Source organism: Ostrea edulis, chromosome 6 (assembly GCF_947568905.1).
Source record: "Ostrea edulis chromosome 6, xbOstEdul1.1, whole genome shotgun sequence".
Taxonomy (NCBI): domain Eukaryota; kingdom Metazoa; phylum Mollusca; class Bivalvia; order Ostreida; family Ostreidae; genus Ostrea; species Ostrea edulis.
In genome coordinates this window covers 46569450-46590309 of record NC_079169.1, presented here as the reverse complement: position 1 = coordinate 46590309, position 20860 = coordinate 46569450, and the positions used below count along the sequence as shown (strand labels likewise).

At 35.5% G+C, this 20860-nt stretch overlaps 1 protein-coding gene across 1 annotated transcript; it reads right to left on the bottom strand.

Annotated features, from left to right (window-relative positions):
* Window positions 1-15218: 15218 nt before the first annotated feature.
* Window positions 15219-17674, bottom strand: LOC125648204 (protein FAM124A-like). Its single transcript, XM_048875168.2, has one exon. It carries the CDS (start codon window positions 16382-16384, stop codon window positions 15308-15310), a length of 1077 nt encoding a protein of 358 aa, XP_048731125.2. The 5' UTR covers window positions 16385-17674; the 3' UTR covers window positions 15219-15307.
* Between the last annotated feature and the right edge of the window lie 3186 nt (window positions 17675-20860).

The window sequence follows — 20860 nt, the reverse complement described above, 5'->3', positions numbered from 1 at the left end:
CGGTAATATAGCCTCGGCAAAAATAAATGTATTTATCCATTGATTTATTGAATTTAAATGTGTGTTCTAACGTTTTTTAAGCAATGTTTGATTGTACCCTGTTTACATTGAAATTGATATCATGGGGGCGTGGGTGGTATTTGTAGAAAAGGCCGTGGTCTTAGATTGTTCAATAAACCATGATTACATAATAAAGATACTCTAACCATTTACTTCTGTCCTCAGTGCGAACATTTTTGGACAAATGAAATTTTTATCAAAAGGTTTATCAAATTTACCCTGATTTCAAATTGATATTTTTAATGGAAATGTAAAATGTGTACATCATTTTGTATGTATATTAAGTCACGATCTAAGTACAGTAATTTGACTTTCGTAGTATGGGTGTTATTATCATATATACACTTATGAAAAAAATCGAAGTTTAGATATTCGAAAATATAGTGTTTTCGAATTCTTAGTTGAAGCGTTGTACTCTATTGCTAAATACATCACTTTAATTACTAATCAACGAAGGCGCTTATAGAGTTCAATCAATACACTGCACATAAAAGTAGATTCAATTTACCATATACAAGTATGCTATGCGTCACGACACAAATATAGGTCTATATATGCTTAGCGCTCAGGGCCGTAGCGGTGTGGGTTCCTTACTGTGACAGCACCTGCAGCGGCATGGGACCTCAGTTTTTAGAATTATTTCCGAAAGACCCGTGATTCTATCATTGGGTCCAATGCTGTCTGATGTGTTTCATACCGATTCTTAGGCCGTTCTTGGCACACTGAATTTGGGTACGGTAAGGATGAATCCGTTTACCTGATCAAGATATAGGACTGACGGCGGATGTGACTGGTCGACAGGGGATGTTTATTCCTCCTAGGCACCCGATCCCACCTCTGGTATATTCAGAAGTCCGTGTTTGCCTCTCTATTTTGTATTCCTTATAGGAACTGTGAGATTGATCACTGTTCGTTATTTTCACCTTTCTAAATGCCTAGTGTTTGGCGAAGGATATCTTCGCTTACCAAGGGTTTACGATCCAATCCGCTTCTCTACAACACGATTTTCGTAGCTTTGAGTGACGTCCTTTAGCGGATGGAGAAAACAAACTCTGTTTGGTTTACATCATGTTCAACCAATGAAAATGCGTTTTTCAACCACACTTTGCGTGTTGTTAAAATAGAAATGGCTGCAACCAGGGCGTTACACTATGTTATATGTAAATCATTTAAAATCAATAAACATTTTAGGTCACCTGAGTAAACTCAGGGTGAGTAAACTCAGGTGACCTATTGCAATTGGTTTTCGTCCGTCGTCGTCCGTTAACAATTGAACATTTTTAACTTCTTCTTAATAACTATCAGTCCAATTCTTTTCAAATTTGGTATGAAACATATTTGGAACAAGGGAAACATAAATTGGAAACTTAAGGATTCCTGCACCCTTGGGGCGGGGCAAAAACTGCCCCAAAATGACAAATTTTCAACAATCATCTTCTCAAGAACCACACACATGTAAGAAAACCTAAATGCTTAGTGATGTAGAGCAGGAAGAGCTCTACCAAAATTGTAAATTTCATGATCCCCGGGGTAGGTGTTCTGACCCCAGGACGGGGCCTAACTTGTTATATAGTGTTTATGTGTAAAACACTTAAATAACATTTTCTTTAGTGCTATTGATACTAAATTGAAAGTAAATAGATATTTAAAAAGAAGAGGTAGTACTTTACCAAAATTGTAAATTTGATGATCCCAGGGGTAGGGGTTTTGGTATCGGGGTGGGGCCAAAATGGTCAGTTATTAAATGTGTGAACAATAGATATTTTTAACTTCTTCTTGATAACTATCATTCCAATTCTTTTCAAATTTGGTATGAAACATATTTGGAACAAAGGGAACATGAATTGTAAATTTCAGGATTCCTACATCCCTGTGGCCTTGGGGGCAGGGCAAATACTGCCCCAAAATGACCAATTTTCAAAACTCTTCTCAAGAATCACACACATATAACAAAAACTAAATGCATAGTGATGTAGAGCAGGAAGACCTCTACCAAAATTGTAAATTTCATGATCCCCGGGTAGGGGTTCTGACCCCAGGGTGGGGCCAAACTTGTTATATAGTGTTTATGTGTAAGGCACTTAAATAACATCGTCTTTAGTGCTATTGATACTAAATTGAAACTAAATGGATAGAGCAGGTAGTCTATAACCAAATTGTAAATTTGATGATCCCCAGAGTAAGGGTTCTGACCCCATGGTGTTAATGTTAATACACCTATTATTTAAAGCCTTTCATCAGTGTATGCACTTTTGAAGGCACTGAAGTTTTAAGAACACATCTTGTTTTATACTGTTGCTGGACATTATAGCCCATGGAAGTAGTGATACTTTTTCACTAGTATTCAGGTGACCGATAAGGCCTGTGGGCCTCTTGCACAGTTTACACACCACCATGTTGTATGGAGATTATGAAAATCTGATTAAATGGAAGCGTTTTGAAGACAATGACTAATTATTTACACATTCCTTTCGTCTTGGATGTGTTCTGATGTAAAACACTCTCTGATTAGGTGCAGGAGACTTGACCTGCATCCAATGATATGGAGGAAATTGTGGTCACGAAAATCGTGCTAACGCAGCCAAGGGTTGTACATGGAGAGTAGCGGATCGGATCGTAAACCCTTCGCTAGCGAATATAGGCGAATGAGTAATCACTACGTCCTCGGCTAGACGTAGTCATGGCAGGACTCGAACTCAAGACCTCTTGGTTACGAAGCGAATGCTCTACCACAGAGCAACCGCGATTGATGGTGGTGGTGAAGGTAGTAGTAGTAGTAGTAGTTGGTTGGTTGGCTGTATATTGTTAAACATCCCGCTCGAGAATTTTTCACTCATATGGAGACGTCACCATTGGCGGTGAAGTTTAAGCCTATGCTCGGCGCTTACAACTTCTTTGAGCAGGGAGGAATCTGTATCGTGTCACACCTGCTGTGACACGGGACGTCGGTTTTGTGGTCTCATCTGAAGGACCGCCTCATTTAGTCACCTCTTATGACAAGCAAAGGGTACCGAGGACCTGATCTAACCCGGATCCCCTGGGGATTGTAGCAGCAGCAGTAGTAGTACATGTAATGAGGTATTGTGGTAGTAGTAGTAGTGGGTGATATATGCAGTAGTACTACTAGAAGTAGTATACATGTATGTAGTAATAGTGAGTAGTAGTAGTACTAGAAGTAGTATATGTAGTAGTGAGTGGTATATGCAGTAGTAGTAATAGTAAAATGAGGGGAAGATATAATGGTAATAGTAACATGTTGTCTATTAATTTGTTGTTTTATTTTTATTGTCCTGTAATCGTTAAACTGTGTAAATGATCTATCTACATATAGAGCAAACTATGCAGATTTATTAAGCGCTTGTTGGTGTTCTATCTGATTCGTTTATTTTGGCGTGAAGTTTGCATGTATCTGTACACGACAGGTATGATCGGATAATTCCATAACGATACAGGAACCCTACCGATTCATAAACTACACTACGATTCGCAAATACGTGGAGGTCTTTCTGTTTGGCTCCATCATATACTGTAGTGCAAGAAATCAATTGTGAATGAACGACGACAGGCCTGCTAATCTGAATTAACCTTTATTTTGTATTTAATGCTTGAAACACATTGACCAGATCATAAAACCCCCTTATCACAACAGCCAAAATTTGTGATTCATGCAAATTACCCCCTTCACCTTTAATGTCTGTGGTTTTCTCATAAAGTCCATTCAGCGGGAAAATTAATTCAATTTATTGCCAACCATAGAGCCCAAATCAAGAGGCATTATTGGGAACGGCGGAATTTGTATCGTTCGATCGTTGACATTTTTGCAATATCAATGTTTGTTTTACTTTCAAGTGACAGTTGTACGCAGAACAGTTTATAGGTGCAGATATCGACAATTTTATGGAAATCTTTTGATGAATTTCATTGCAGAAGGTAACATATTGGGGGAAATGGGTTTTTTCGATACATAATTTGCTTTAATATCAGTCTTACACCTTGTACTGTGATCTAAGGAAATAAATAACATTTAAGGTAGTTATTGCTTGGTTGCTCCTAAAAAAGTATTGAATTTTCCTAAATTTTATTTATGTTGATATTTGGATTTTATCTTAAAACATGAAAAAATCAATAAATATGATTGGGTTAATCTTTAGGAAATTGTGGGATTGATGCCCCCCCCCCCCTCCCCTAAAAAAACCCACCCCACAAAATACCTAACTTAGAGAAATAAGACAAAGGCCTGTACATTTTTTATTGATACCAGAAATACATGTACTGTTTGTCATACAAAATATATACAGTTACACAAGAAAACATTGATGTTTCCATCAATTGTCGCCCGGAGAAATTAAAAAGTGTCAACTTTGTGTTAACAGGATACCTTCGGAAGCCACAATGTGAACAAACTTGAATCTTCACTACCCAGGAATACTTGCATATCAATGTGATTAATCATAATCTCATTGTTCTTGAGAAAAGTTTTCCTATAATTATATTTGCATGTAAATTGATCCCCATTTATGGGCTCATCTCCAGGGGCCATGATTTGAACAAACTTGAATTTACACTATACTAACGGTATGTCACGAAGCGTTCATGTACATTTCTATTTTTCTGGCCCATGTGGTTCTTCATAAGATTTTTAATTGACTCCATCCAAGTTATTTCTTCATTTTCCCTATTGAAGGGGACATGACCCTTCATTTGAACAAACCTGAATCCTCTTTACCCAAGGATGATTTGTGCAAAGTTTGGTTGAAATTGACTCAATAGTTCTGTATGTAGAAAATGAAATTTAAAACTTTTATGGACAGACGGATAAGAAACGTGAACGTGATAAGAAAACTCTTGCTTTCAGCTCAAGTGAGCTAAGAGCTCTTAAACTAAATATTTTGTGAAAAATATTTGCTGAATACCCAGGCACTGTAAATTAAAAAAAAAAAACCAAAAAAAAAAAAACAGGGTAAAAAAAAAATACAGGGAAGGGGTGGGGAGGCTGACGTTCTGTGTCTACGAACGTTTTGTGTTCCGTAAGCAAAATTATGATTTCTAATGTGATACAACCATTTCTCTTAAGCAGGACAAAATATTCAATTATTTCAACTATGTTCTTCCTTTACTTTTAATTCCTTCAACTGTTCATGTTTAAAAGTATACTTTACCACATATCTTCAACTTTTGGATCTTGAAATAAAACAACCCTATTTCAAGTTCTATATGTATATATGATGTTTTGCGAAAGTCTCAAAAGTTTACCGTGCAAGCATGCAATGTGCATTTAAAAAGAAATTGTTCTGATCAAGAGGCCCAAGGGCCTAGAATCGCTCTTCTGATAAATTGTACAACCCCACCATTTCTATTCTTAGCCTCTTAGTATTCTAAATCTTTAGTTAAATCCTAAGAATTCAAAAAAGTAGGTCGTTGTGACCTACTTTTTGGTTTACACATTTTGAGAACCCAAGAAATATCAACTGACAAAGTTTGATGATTTTAAGCCAATTAGTATCTGAATATTGAAATATAGCTGTCAAATTCCAATCGTAGGTCATGGTGACCTACTTTTTGGTCAGCGAACTCCGAACATGCAAGACCCATCAACTAACAAAGTTTGATGACTGTAGGTCAAATAGTATCTGAAATATATAAATATAGCCGTCAAATTCCAAAAGTAGGTCAAGGTGACCTACTTTTTGGTCGACACACTCCGTTGACTCAAGATGCATCAACTGTCAAAGTTTGATGATTGTAGGTCAATTAGTGACTGAAATATATAAATATAACTGTCAAATGCCAAAAGTAGGTCACAGTGACCTACCTTTTGGTCGATACACTCCGAAGACTCAAGATGCATCAACTGACAAAGTTTGATGATTGTAGGTCAAATAGTGTCTGAAATATAGTAATTTAGCTGTCAAATACCAAAAGTAGGTCACGGTGACCTACTTTTTGGTCGACACAAACCGAAGACTGAAGACACATCAACTGACAAAGTTTGATGATCCTAGGTTTTACAGTGCCCAAAATATGCATCTAAAAGTGAAAATGTGAAATTTGAATATCTGCAAAATTCAAAAAGTAGGTCACTGTGACCTACTTTTTTTATAAATATGTTTCAAGGCCTCAAGATGCATCAACTTACAAGATTTGATGATTCTAAACCTCTCGATATTTGAAATAACAACTTAAAATATATCTATAAATGATAAGCCATAAAATTCAGAAAGTAGGTCACGGTGACCTATTTTTCAGTTGACGCATTTCAAGGTCCCATGATCCACCAACTGACAAGTTTTGATGATCATAGGCTTCAAAGTGTCCAAGATATGCATCAAAATTAATTTTAAAATAAATACCTGCAAAATTCAAAAAGTAGGTCACCGTGACCTACTTTTGAGACAACTTGACACAAGGTCCTAAGATGCATCAACTGTCAAAATTTGATGAGCCTAGTCCTTATAATGACTAAAATATCTAAGATTTAAGGAATTTTAAAAAAAATTAAATTTAGGTCAACTTTGAAGTGACCTCGAGACCACGCCCTTTGCCCCAGGGTAATGCCTTGAACAATTTTTAATCTACAACATATCCTCATCCTTATGTGTAAGTTTGGTGATAATCTGCCCTGTGGTTCTTGAGAAGAAGATTTTTTAGCAACCACTACTTTTGTTTGTATTTTCCTGATTATCTCCCCTTGTTAAAGGGTCACATCCCTCTATTTAGTAAGTATGAAAGCCCTTGGGCCAATGATACCCTGTAACAAATTTGAAAAAAATTGGCCAAGGGGTTCTTGAGTTATAGCCCCTTTTCTAAAAAGTTTACGCACACCGCACAAATGGCCATAGCATTAGCTCTTTGAGCCTTTGGCTCAGAAGAGCTAATAATACAAAAGGCATGTTATGCTATTGTATTGACGTACATGTTTTATATTGATCAGGATTCATACGCGCATTGTTTTTAACTGTAAAGCATTCATGAGGAAATGGATATTTGTAATATCAAAAGCGAAAACATCGGAAATGTAAATATTTCAATATTGATATTATTCTGTCTTTGAAAACTATTTATGTTAATGACTTACAGATGGCTAATACAAAGCACAATTATAAAAATATATATGTTCAATATACTTATCAAAAATGCAAATAGCAAAAATTACAGTGAAGGATTGGCTGCTTGGAAAAATTAATTTCAATATAAAAATGTTAACTAAAGGTTTTTAAATCTTTTGTCTTACATAGCATTTGTTACATTTAATGGCATAGGTAATTATGGTAGATGATGACTTTTATGTAAGTGTTAATTGTGTATGTTCTATTGTGTATATTTGGGATAAGTAAAATATGGTAAACATATATGTGTTTTGTATAACATGTTAAATTTGTTTCTTTCACGTTTGATGGATGTTGCGAATGGAAATGTTTCTGTTTGAGCCCCCCCCCCCTTTTTTTTGGGATGCCTCATATTGGTATGTTTCTTATCGTCGCTGTCTTGGATGGAAATTAACTTAAGATGATGTAATGTTTTGTTTTAAGGCCCCGTACTTAGCCTATTACATGGATGACCAATCACAACGCGCCGTTAGGACGCTTTAGTCATTCCTCTTTGTTTGCTTGGAGTGCAAAGACTGCTCAAGTATTTGTGTACACAAAGAAAATTAATTTGATACCCACCATCCACCCTCCACATCCTCCTTTGTTATGCTACTTTAATATATGTGAGCTGCCTGTTTTATTTGTAAAACCCACCTTATTTGATTGCAGGCAGCTCTATTTCGATATTTCATTAAATGTGTTGTAGGGGATCAGATTGCATAATCATACCTATGTGATACATATGTTCTTGTATTTTTGTTTTCGACTCATTCTGACCCCCACTAGCTATTCTGTTATATAACTTTCGTCATTTTCAAAATAAATGACATTTTTTCAATTCACATCACTGCCCTGTTTTCACTGCCTTTATCAAGTAACAAGCAAAGGCTACTTGGCAAGTCATATTAACTAAGGAACATAAAACCTATTATGCTTGCAAAATAGTCTTGATGGGTATCAAGAAGTTGTGGCCGAATTTAATGCTAGCGTCAGTAAAGGCTATATGTCACACAGCCACTACGTACAATTTGCGCATATTCCACGTATGAAATTCAGGCCCGTAGGCAGGATTTTTCAAGGGGGGTTACATAGACTCGCGTTGCGAGTCTATCACCTCGCACCGCGAGGTGCCACTACGGCAGAAGCTCTGAGGTATTTGGTGCAAAATCCTGCAATCTAGCAATTTCCTGGCACTTAATTTGAATTTTGGAATCATGCCTTTTTTACTATGAATTTTCATGATTTTCATAAAAAAATCCCGACTTTAATAGTCACAATTCAAACAAAATGCCGACTTTAATAGTGCTTAGTAGTTTTCAAGGGGGGGGGGGGGTTCGTACGAACCCCCCCTGGCTACGGGTGTGAAATTTTGGTCATTCTTGATACATGCGCGATATACGTAATTCATAATTGTTTCAGGTGGCAGGGGACAGTTTCTTTGGTTTTAAAACATGTGGATAGGGGGTATACACCAAAGTCAGATTATGACAGACTATTGAAAAATCATATTTCCCTTTTATGTCAATACTTGTATTTCATATTAGTGTAGTTAATAAATTGTAACCCTAAATTACATGTAATCTATAAATACTGGTGCTGGTGCACAAAACATGCTCTGAGCAGGTTCCCTTTTTTGCTTTGATTTCCCCTCATTTGGGCTAATTTGCACCCCCCCCCCCCCCCACACACACACACACAATCACAGTACCAAACATGGGGATTTAGACACTGTGCACAATCAAGAACCCTATCTGCCCTTCTCAAAAATCTACCTCTCATATGGGGCCATCCACCTTCCCTCACAGCTACAGACCTTTTGCTAGACCCTGCATGTTTTCACCGGAATTTCTTCAACAACTGACCACGTGTCTTAGTTTCGTATTTGCACCCATCTATATGCTAGGAATCATGGTGACACCTACATGTTGTATATCAACATTTTTATTAAGCACTCAGCTACATTTGACATGCATCCTAAAATTATTGTATACATTTTTACACATGTAATATCACTTCAAATATGGGGTATTTCCATTTTTTGAAAAGGGCCTATAGTGCGAAACTGTCCCCTGCTACCTCATGCGTTTTTCATTCGTAGCAGATGTCCGTCGAGGGTTTCGACAGACGGATCTTTGCGTGATTTCAGTTTTGAGCCACCCAAAATTTTTGGTCGGTTGAGATTTATTCTTATGTGTTCATCAAATACCTCATATCATTACCCTTGACTTAAGATTATATACCTGTATAAAATACATTCATTTTCTGATCACGAAGCATGGATTTTTTCATTCTAGAAATAGGTTGAATACTCAATTATGACTTATCACACTCATGATAATTCCCCATCACAATCTCGCAAACTCATAGATATACAGAGCCGTGCGGTCCTCTGGGCTGCAATAACTATCTCAAATAATTAGAAATTCGAAACTCTTAAAGGAAAACACGGAGATCATTTGACCCTGTACCATGGCGAAATATACCCTAAATATTGTAATTCTCACATTCTATCAGACATAAAGTTTCTAACAACAAAATAATTCTGCTCATAAGATTTCTTACCTTATTTCGTTGTTACAATCACTCATATATTTAAATGATTGAATAAAAAAAATTAGTTAAATCTGGAATTGGGTAGAATTTTGTATTCCATATAACCTACCATCCCTGTATCAATTCCAAGAGGTTCAGTCAACAGAAATAAACTACATGTACATGTAAATCGGTTATTAATACACGAAATGCACCAATGAAACGACTGTTTTGAAAGATTTCAATTTTTTTGGATAATGATTTTCTATTGATTGAATGTTCAAGTAAAGATTTGTGAATAATGCAGAAAAGTCGATTCACAGGAAACCTTTGTGGTAAATATGAGTTTTAAGCAATATTAAAACACTAATAGTAAATACAAATAGCTTTACAAAATTCTTAAACAATATTTTTGGGTATCCTACATGTACGTCCGTAAATGTTTATACATCCACATACATCTTTGAGAATTCAACATCACAGTAGAAGGTATCCATGAGTCATCTATGAATAAACAAGAGCAGGTGTTCTTGCAATTAACCTTTTCCCACTCAAAGTAACATAATTATGCCCCCCTTCAAAGAAGAGGGGTATATTGCTTTGCACCTGTCGGTCAGTCGGTAGACCACATGTTGTCCGCTCAATATCTTGAGAACCAATCACTAAATCGTAATATTTTATATGTGGATTGGTTATGAGTCGACGAGGACCCCTATTGTTTTTTAGGTCAATGGTCAATCTACTCTGGGCATAGGAAGACACTGTCCGCTCGATATCTTGAGAACCCTTTGCTTGACAGGCACCAAACTTAGTACACTGGTACATCTTCAGGAGACGATGACCCCTATTGATTTTGAGGTCACATGGTCAAAGGTCAAACTGGACATAGGAATATACTGTCCGTTCAATATCTTGAGAATCCTTTGCTGACAGACATCAAACTTGGTACACTGGTACATCTTCACGAGAAGATGACCCCTATTGATTTTAAGGTCACATGGTCAAAAGTCAAAAACTGGACATAGAAATATACTGTCTGCTCAATATTTTAAAAACCATTTGCTTGACAGACATCAAACTTGGTACACTGGTACATCTTCAGGGGGAAATTGACCCCTATTGATTTTGAGGTCACATGTTCAAGGGCAAAGGCTAAACTGGACATAGTAATACATGTATATTGTCTCCTGTTTTTTAAGAATTATTTGCTTGATTGACACTAAACTTGGTACACTATAAGGAGTAGATGACCCCTATTGATTTCTAGGTCGCATGGTTAATACACTCCTGACGTAAGAAGATATTGTCTGCTCAATATTTTAAATTGGTGATACTACTATCAATTAAATGATGCATGTGTATAACCCTTTCAATTTTGCAACATGGGGACATATATGTTTTACAAACATCTCTTGTTTTTCTTACATTTTTTATGACAATCAGACACAATATTAACTTCGTAATACCTTAATAAAGAAAACGACAGTGGCATCAATATGGTGTATTAAACACCAAATATACTCGATATTGATGGAAAATTTTCAATCCCAGAGAGACTTACCATCTTTTTGATTTATGGTGAAGAATTGATCGGGTGGCAGTGAATACAGTCGTTACAATATATCTGTCTTATTGTAAAGTTTGTACTTACTGCAACTCGGTAAATTCATAATTACAAATCATTGCTCTCACAGAGATACATTGTATACATGTATGTCTTTCATATTATTTACAGTCCTAGTTGTACCAAAAACTCACTATTGGATATTAGTAACTGAAAATGCATGCCTATTGCATTGTGTATGCGCGTGGGGGATTAGTCTCATTAAGACAGTTTACGAAAATGTTCATTTACATTGAAGAATCTATAATTAGATTTGTTAAGTTAAACCTTAGTTTCGTTTAGTTAAAGGTACCACTCGGACGAAACGAAATGACTTCATCTTTGATCTATCGATATATACATGACCTGATTTAATTTTTTAGCTACCTGGCCCTGTCTGTCAGTCACAGCCACAACAAGACAGCTTAGGAACCAGAGGAATTCTGAAAAATAAAGTCGCATGAAAATACACCTATCTGTCGCTACCTTCAACAACTTTTTTTTTATCGGGATCATGTAAACCATGTACCTACATGTAATCCAAAACATGTTTCAAGTTTGTGAAATTAAAACGCTTTTCCAATTTTTTTTTATTAAATCTTGAAATTCATTATCAGGGGTCATTCTATTTTATTTCATGTTAAAATAATTTCATTTTCTTTTCAAATTTTGCACGGTATATCCTAAAAAAAAAAAAAGATTGTATGCAAACAAATGATGATATACATGTAGCTGAAAGGTAATAAAGATGCCTGAAATATTGAATTCCAGGCCTCTGGAAACACTGTAGTGAGCCTTCTTTGTGATCTGGTGTCATTCTTCGTTCGTAGACGCTCAGTAATATAAACGTTCTGACTGTCAGACCTACTGCTGGGGCTGTGTGTACCATTATATGCTCAGGTGGGACACCTTTGAACTGTTTTGTTCCAGGGTCGTTTCATAATCGATTCAAATTGAAAAAAAAATTAAATCCAACCGTTGTGTATCTTCACACTAACAACGACAAATCTAGCAATTTTATTGCGCAAATCTAGAGTTGTAATTATTGTTTTGTTGTCTGTGGCAGTCTATTGTGTAGATATGAATTGCTCCCAAACATAACATGGTGCATTGTAATGGGACTGGGAAAATACGGCATTCCCTCGATCCATTTCAAACTGTGAATGACTGCTGAACAATACACCTTGTCTGTCATTGTTGTTTTAGAATAAAAGATTGGGATGAGAAAGAAAAAGATATGTAATTAAATTAAAAGCTGCTCTTCTGATGTAAAGAAGTTGGGTGTTTCTTGGATTAAATATCAAACGATACAACATTCCGCTGGATATTGTTGTGTTTTAATTTTTTCCGCAGCTTGTCTGAGTAGATGAATACGTTCGATGCAATATGCTCTATGACATATTATGTTAACTAAACGCCCATTTTGAAGGTTAATTTACAAAATATATTCAAATTTAAAATTGTTATCACGCAACAATTCAAACAAAAGAACCATCCACATCGCTTAGTTTGCATTGATGTCCATTATTCCGTTCCAATGGACGGGGCGATAACATTCATGGCCACATCTTTTCATGACATTACTTTAGTCACACAGTTGTCAATTTAATTCAAAAAACTCGTGCAAAATCGCTGATTTGCAACACGATAGAAGATGATTAGGAACCGATTAGCTAAGTACTTAGATTGTCGAACGGCAGATTTTTCATGGCCAGTCAATGACGAAGAGATGTTTTATATATTTATAAAATCATAATCCTTGGTGACTTACTTAATGTATTGAAATTGTATTCACGTGATGAACAAAATCTGTTTTTCCCAGTACTTGTACATAATTGCAAATTAAAATGAAACATTGGTATGTAAGCATAACGAGGAAAAATTACTTTAATTTGATGTAATATTTAGAAGACTGTAATTACTTTTCAGAAATGTGAGCATTCTTATTCAATAAATGCTGTAATTATCAAGAATAAATCCAGATTCATTATGCAAAATGTAAGGTACCGTTTGTATAATTATATGTTTGTGCAGATGTATGTATCCCTTTATATATGCGCATTATGTAATTATCTTGATCCAAGGGCAACTGTATACTCTGTGCAAAGACGACGTCCTTAGAATGTGCCGCCAATAATTTTATCATTTATCTCACGACACCTCCGTGCAGTAATGTCATTTTTCTTTCCTGTTTTATCAGATGTACTATTAATTTTCATCACTTTCAATTGCTAAAACGATTATCATAGAATGATAAAGGGCAATTGACGGTTATCAAAAATTCGCATACATGCAACTAGGGCAAAGTTTACCTATCGTAATACATTCGATATTTGGTCATACAATGTATACCCTCGCCATAAATATAAAACAAATCAAGAAGTATTGGCAAATAACTGGATTCAAAGGTAAGTTATGATACAACCAAGATCCAAATAGGAATTTAAAAATTATTGAAGAGTATTCCAAACAATTCGGGGACTTAAAAGCCGACATAAGTTAGTAACATCATTTTCCGTATTGACTCCCAAGTGCTCACTTGAGTTGAACTGAAATGGAAATCATGTCGCTTTAACATAGTCCAAAAACGTCAAGAAAATGTATTAAGTGGCCATAAATTTTGCAGGTAAATATTTTTTCTTTTCTTTGATTAAAGGGATAAAGGAAACGTAAATAATTTCTAACTATACGCTTGTTTTTGTTTGCTTGATTATCTTTGAAAACGAAATGGCCTCTACATCGGTGCCCTGCCTCATTATCATACATGCAGTAGGCTTTAAAACGAAGCTTAACACTTCTCATTTATAACGATAATTCATACAATGTAATGTTTGCGTTCTATAGCCAGAAAGTGATCATAGTTTTCATATTCTTCTTTCCCCCCCCTTTTTTTTTTGGATACAAGGGAATTCTACCGTTTTATGAGATAATAACGACATGGATGTCATCTCAAACCTGACAAAATTAATTCAAATAGAATGATAATTTTGACAAATTTACATTAAAATGCACACCAGATTTGTATTCATACCTCATATTCAATGCAAAATTTCCGCCATCGCTCTATAAACGTTGTGAGCTCGGATTTATTTCAATTATTGAATTTTTAGTATTAGTTTTTAATCAGCACGATTCAGGATATGTGATGATGTCCAGCAAGCAGTTTCAATTACAGACTTGCATTGAGAAAATTCATCAGTATGAAATGATCAAATAAACACGGGTAATGCATAAAAAAAACCTCGGATATAGAAAGATCTCTTCCAAACAAAAGGCGCATGGTAAATAAAAGATCTTGTGAATTGTTCATACTTGATATTGATTCCGACACAAACTTCAATATCCTGTCTAGGAATAAATCAATTTCTTGAAGTAAAGGGTAGTAGTTTATTAATACTTCTGGTATTTTTCATTAATACGGGTGACGCTGTCAGCGCAATACTTTTTTCAAAATAAATAAAACAAACAATGATTATAAACTACAAAATAATTTCCAATTTCAATGTACTCGGTTTCGCACATGCCAAAACCATGTCTGCACAGTGTCCCTAATCTAACAATCTCAAGTAATTAAATCTATAATGATTGGTAAGCTTATGTAACGGCCTGCTAATTTATCAGCGCATTCAGGTTTTAAATTGAAATCGCCAGTGGCAAAATGAAAGGTATGTTTAACTATGTACCGCGGATATTTAGTGGTAGACTGATCAAATGATTCACCTAGATGTTTATTTACTTTCCGATTAAAACCGTAGATAGCTATTTCTTGTACAAAATCGTATTGCATAAGGGTTACACAAATTTATTTACTTTTCACCACGACCTGCAAATTGCCTTTCGAGTTTACCTTTAAAGATGTTTTAGTCTTTTAGCTCATTTTTACACAAGTTTTTATGATGAACTTTATTTAAGCCTTCCAAAATTCAGCAAAAATCTGCTTTGTCGAAATAGATTTATTGCACAAAACCTTGAATATTGAAAACGTATTATCCATTTATTAACACACCAAATAATTACAATCCTGCTATAAATATACTGCCTTTATCTTACATTTAGCCACCGGGTTTGTGGAAACTTTCGATGGCGAAAAAGACCTATGACGAGAAGAATAGGTTACACATTCTCTTTGGTCATTCAGCCCAGGAGAGTCACTTTTACAAGGTTCCGATTCACTACACCAAATTTCACTATCAGAACACCTTCCCGAGTCATGGCTATCAGAGCTCCGACAGCTTTTAATATCCTCTTGTAATTTATTACCTTTTGTTTTCCCAAATGTTGGAGCAATGGAAACCTCCTGATTTGGTATCTGGTACAAATGTACTTTATTGCCATCGGGATCAGAAGTTACAAATGAATCTTCCCCCATTTTATCCAGAAAACAACCAGTAAACGCTTTAATGGACTCTGCATTTTTTACTTTGAATGCTAACATAGTCGTTGGAATTGGGTAAGGTTCAATATATTTTGAGTATTTCAAAGCTATTTGAATATCTAATCCTGGTTGGGAATACATTTGAAAAATACAAAATCCAGGTTTGCTACTTTCCATTTCACTATCTGTGACTACTCTGTAGAACTCCACCATCTTCTGAAAGTTTTTCACATAGATAAGAACCCTGAGATGCTCGTTTCCATAATGAATGGGGCAAATGGACCAAAGTGGCATGTCATCTGCTATTCCGTAGAATTCCTGGCAAGCGGCGGTGCGTTCTGGAGAACGCACATTAAACAGTTCAACTTTGTGATGATATTCCCAAGGAGCCAAGAGAAAAAGTTTTTGAAGATCTTTCGAAGACATTGTGCCGTTTTCAGCTAAGAATAAGATGACACTGATGGCAGGCGCTTTTAGGTATTCCACTTCGCACTGTCCTGAATTTTCACTGAGTTGTACACTACATGTATTTCGAGGTAGATTTTCGTTTTCTAAAACATTGAGGAACTCGAAAGATGGATCTATCCATTTCGTCAGTGGATGTAGAATTTTCTTCAAAAGCTTTCGTTTACCCCTTGGTACTGTGATGCACAATTTGCACCGAAACGGATCGCATGTACTATTCATGTCCGTTGTCTTCTCTGAGTCTAGTTTATCAAAAGTCATTTATAAATTCCTCTGAATATTTATTTTGCACGGAAACGGTAGAATACAACAATGAAATATAAACGCGATAATGAAAATCTCATTAAGGCGGACTTGTCGCAGCATCCATCAAGCTTAATGTGCTTTTAAGAATTTTCTCAAGAGTATTACTGAAATAGGCGTATTGATCAGGTAAATCCTTCGGAATTACAACACAAATCTTTTTTCTATAAGTTTCACAACCTTCACAAAAAAGCTTATCTTGTAACACTCCAACTTCAAAAAATAAATTGCAAGCAAACTTATTCTTCCGTTTAGGAGATTAAGTTCTGAAGTGATGACTTTTGTTGGACACATTCATCATCAAATGGCACTAGTGCTGTCACTTCTGAAGCTAAGTTTGTAGTAAACCTGTCTGTGAACGTTCAAACAGCTTTACTACGAAAATAAGACAGCACGTGGCTTGCTGTTGTATATGTTGCCTTTCCTTTCCCCGCTCCAGTGACGAGAACACCACTGTTTGATTGGACAATTGGGATTTAAAAAACATATATATGTTATCTTCTCATCGGCATATTTAAAATTACATTTAACCAAGTCCAGAATCAGAGTATGAACGTTTCGCTCCTCCTGCGAGTAGAGCTAGAGTCTTTTAAATTGATCAAAATGGATTTTAAATGACTGCTCCCTCCGATACCCGAGAAGATACCCCGAGGTCAAAACAGGAAGGGTCGTTCATTTGGTATCATTTCTCACAGTAATTTACAGATCTATGGATTGTAAACTGAAGTAACTTACGTCATTTTAAGACGTGGTTTATTAATTGAGTGTCGCTGCTCTTTCTTTCCTACAACAATATCCATTTTCTTCGTTGAGTGTTAGGGTACTCTTTACACAATAATTAAAATGCACTTATAAGGAACTTTCGTCTGGATTTATTCTTGTAAACATTCTTTCGTATCAGTCGAAAGTTCTTATTAAGACAGCTGAATGTACCCGTTGGCTATTTGATCATGGTCCAGTTAAAATATTAGGTCAATTGCCACCTTCACACAGAAAGAGTAGCTGAAGTGACAGAGTAAATGATAAACTCCCTAGAAACACTCCACATGACGTAGCGACACCTAAGTATAAAGCTGTACTTACTAGCCTAACGAAGTATAAATTAGAATATTAATCCTTCACTGGGTTAGTCCGACAATCTTGACAAATTGCAATCCATCTTCAGTCTATCTCCGCCACATACTGGTTGTCATGACAATTCAATAGGCGATAAACGTTGACAACGACAATAATTTGTCAGAGAGGCCACACCAGATACTAGGGATGAATTTAACACTCGGTCTGGTATGAGTTTCAGTCAGAACTCGACACTTGTGGGATATATGAGATGGGGAACACTTCTAAAGCTCTCATTATGGAAATTTTTGAAAAACAGGGTTTTGACTTTTGATGTTCATTTCCATATATAATAGATAGTTTATATTGCGTGGTTCGCTTACACAGCGAGGATTGATTTGATAGGCATCTGCCTATAAATTGCGAAAGTTGTCACTGAAAAGAATTTGTTACAGAATTAGACCCCACTGTGATTTCAAACTAGTATATATTCGTGGAATTTACAAAGGACAATCATATACCAAACATATTTTATTAGTTACATATTATTATATATACATCTATGTGCATGTAACTTGATGTCTTTTTGAAAAGTCGTGTTTTAATTTGAGGACATGACAGCATAATAGCTCTTGTTCTACAACCATGTTATGCAATTTTTAAAGTTATTTGATTATTGTTGCTTATGTAAAACAGCAAAACATACCAGCCAATATCATTTTTATTATAAGGTGTATTCAAATATCTCCATATGAGTGAAAAATTATAGAGGGGAACGTCAAACAATACACAAGCTATCAAACAAGGTAGCTCCACCCTCATGTGATGTCATTTTTCTTCTTCAAAATCTTTATTTAATTAAACGTCTTCACAGGGTATAATAAAAAAAAAAAGTAAACTATTTGATACAGAAACAGTTTATATTTTTTACAATAAACTATTGTCAACATGTATATCAAACAGAAATGTTGTCAATGGCTATAACTCTTATGCTGGTATATTTTATGTCTATTCCTGATATTCACAATTCATTTACAGAGAATGTACATTGTATCTGTATTTATTTATAAAGTTTTTTTTAACTGTTAACATTAGGATTTTGACATTTTAGCCTGTTTTTATTATACTGTTTAATGAAAATATGTATTTTTCAAATGTTGACATATACTTGTTTTTGTATTCCCATGGGAATCCTGGTTAGAGTTGGTCCCCAGGGCCCCTTGCTTGTCGTAAGAGGCGATTAAATGGGGCGGTCCTTCGGAGGCTGTGACACGGGGCCTCGGTTTAGTTGCCTCTTACGACAAGCCAATACTGAGGACCTTTTCCAACCCGGAGAGGGGTTGAAGGTTACGGCATATTCCATAAGAAGGCTGAATCTCCGAATGTAGTAGATAAATGAAGAACCAATATTAAATTTAGAAGAAAAAACCTCAGCGGAATAATTTTGATTTATACAGTGATTGTTTTCTTTTCGACTACTAGGAGTAAATTCTTTAATTAGATTCTCCAATTAAGTGGCTGTGATATTGCCTGCATAACTTAGGACAGGGTCAGAGCTTTTCCACAGACACAACCATGGAAGTTTTACATCAGACACTGGCGTATTTACAACTTTTATGGTCCAAATACATGGATCCTACATGCACGTATACGGTTTTTTCTAGTGCCATTGACATTTTGTAAATGACTCCGAGCTGGGGCCAGGATTCAAAATCATCTCATGGCCAACCTATGTGTCAAGACTGACGAGTGGGGATCTAACCGCTCTATGTACATAGGATAGTATATATAGCATCAACAGGAAATCATGAAAAACAAGCTACAACAGCTAAACGCTGTCTCAGAATTGAACAATCCCAACTTAGTGCACAGGTTTACACGGTATATTACAATTTTGCAACAATAAAATCAGCCCATAGTGTCAGAGAGAAAATTTTCTACGGACAGATGGACGGACGGCCGATACGTGGATATTCAAGTATACCCATCGAAACATTGATTGCGGGGATATAATATTGATACATGTACATTGTAATAATGTATAGGACTACAACCCTGTTAAGTGTAATAGGTTTGTTTGATGTACCCTGAATATTGTAGACTATTTATATAAGCAGTTCAATGCATCAAAATTATTACTGAGAAAAGTGTGTTAATGTATTCTCTCATTAACATAATTTTTGAAATGTGAACTTCCTAAGGAACTCAAAATTAAAATGTCTCTTAAGAAAAATAAGTCATGGGTGTAGACTACTACAATATTTCCATTTCAATTTATTATTGGATAGCAGCCTCAACATGATTTACTAATGGGAACAAAATGAAAAATATTAAGCTTTTCTCGTTATTTTAGCATACATTTTGCATAGCTAAAATGATTGTTCAACGCATATCTTTACAAAATAAAACTATCTTGAATTAAACAGAACCAAATTTGTGAGAAAAATTGAACTAAATCAGAATTCAAACTTGAGTTATTTCAAGTCTACATTCTATGGTTGTTTCAATCACAGAAATTACACTGTACCGAAACGGTGTAGTTGAATTAAGGGAACTACAGAATTAAGGGAAGTAGATAGACCGCCAAAGCCTTAGTTTACTTGTTGAGGAGTCAAGGCTCGTTCTTAGCTATAGCAGATGGACATGAAACAAACGTCTTACATTTTTTAATTTATCTAATTCCGTTACCTCGATCAAGGATATTTCTATTTCAGTTCCGATTCTGCGAATGATCTCTCTCTCTCTCTCTCTCTCTCTCTCTCTCTCTCTCTCTCTCTCTCTCTCTCTGTGTTTATATGCAAGATATAATATGTAAGTTTTATCAAAAATTTTCCATAAAAAATAAGAGAGCCGACTGAATTTTTGAGTGATTTGCTAAACTTGATAACAATTGCATATACAGAACTTGAACTGCCTTGCTAGCAGTAGTCGTACATGTAATCAGTCCTTAGATGGGTGACCGCTTCATGTTACATGCACTTGAGGGTTTACAGAACTTAGCGGAGGTCTGCGGTTTCTGAATACTTTTGACACTCTGCACATTTAGAGGGAAAGGTCTCAAGTTAAATCATTACAACTTTACATCAAACAGTGGATGATATGGTTAATTACCTAAACATATTTTCCAAATTCATTCAGTAAGATTGAAATCGATGCAAATGGTTGACCATCCAAAGTTTAGGAAATTAATCAAAATACTCATTTCAGCATTAGGAGTTCTAAGTATGGACTATTACATGTAGTTAAGAAACTTGAGTACGGATAATATCTCCAGAGCTTTCAGTTATGGTCAATAGAAATAATTAACCATTGTCTACGAGCGCCATTACAATGCTTGGTGGAGGGTGACTTCTTATTATGTGTTTCCCCCACAAAATA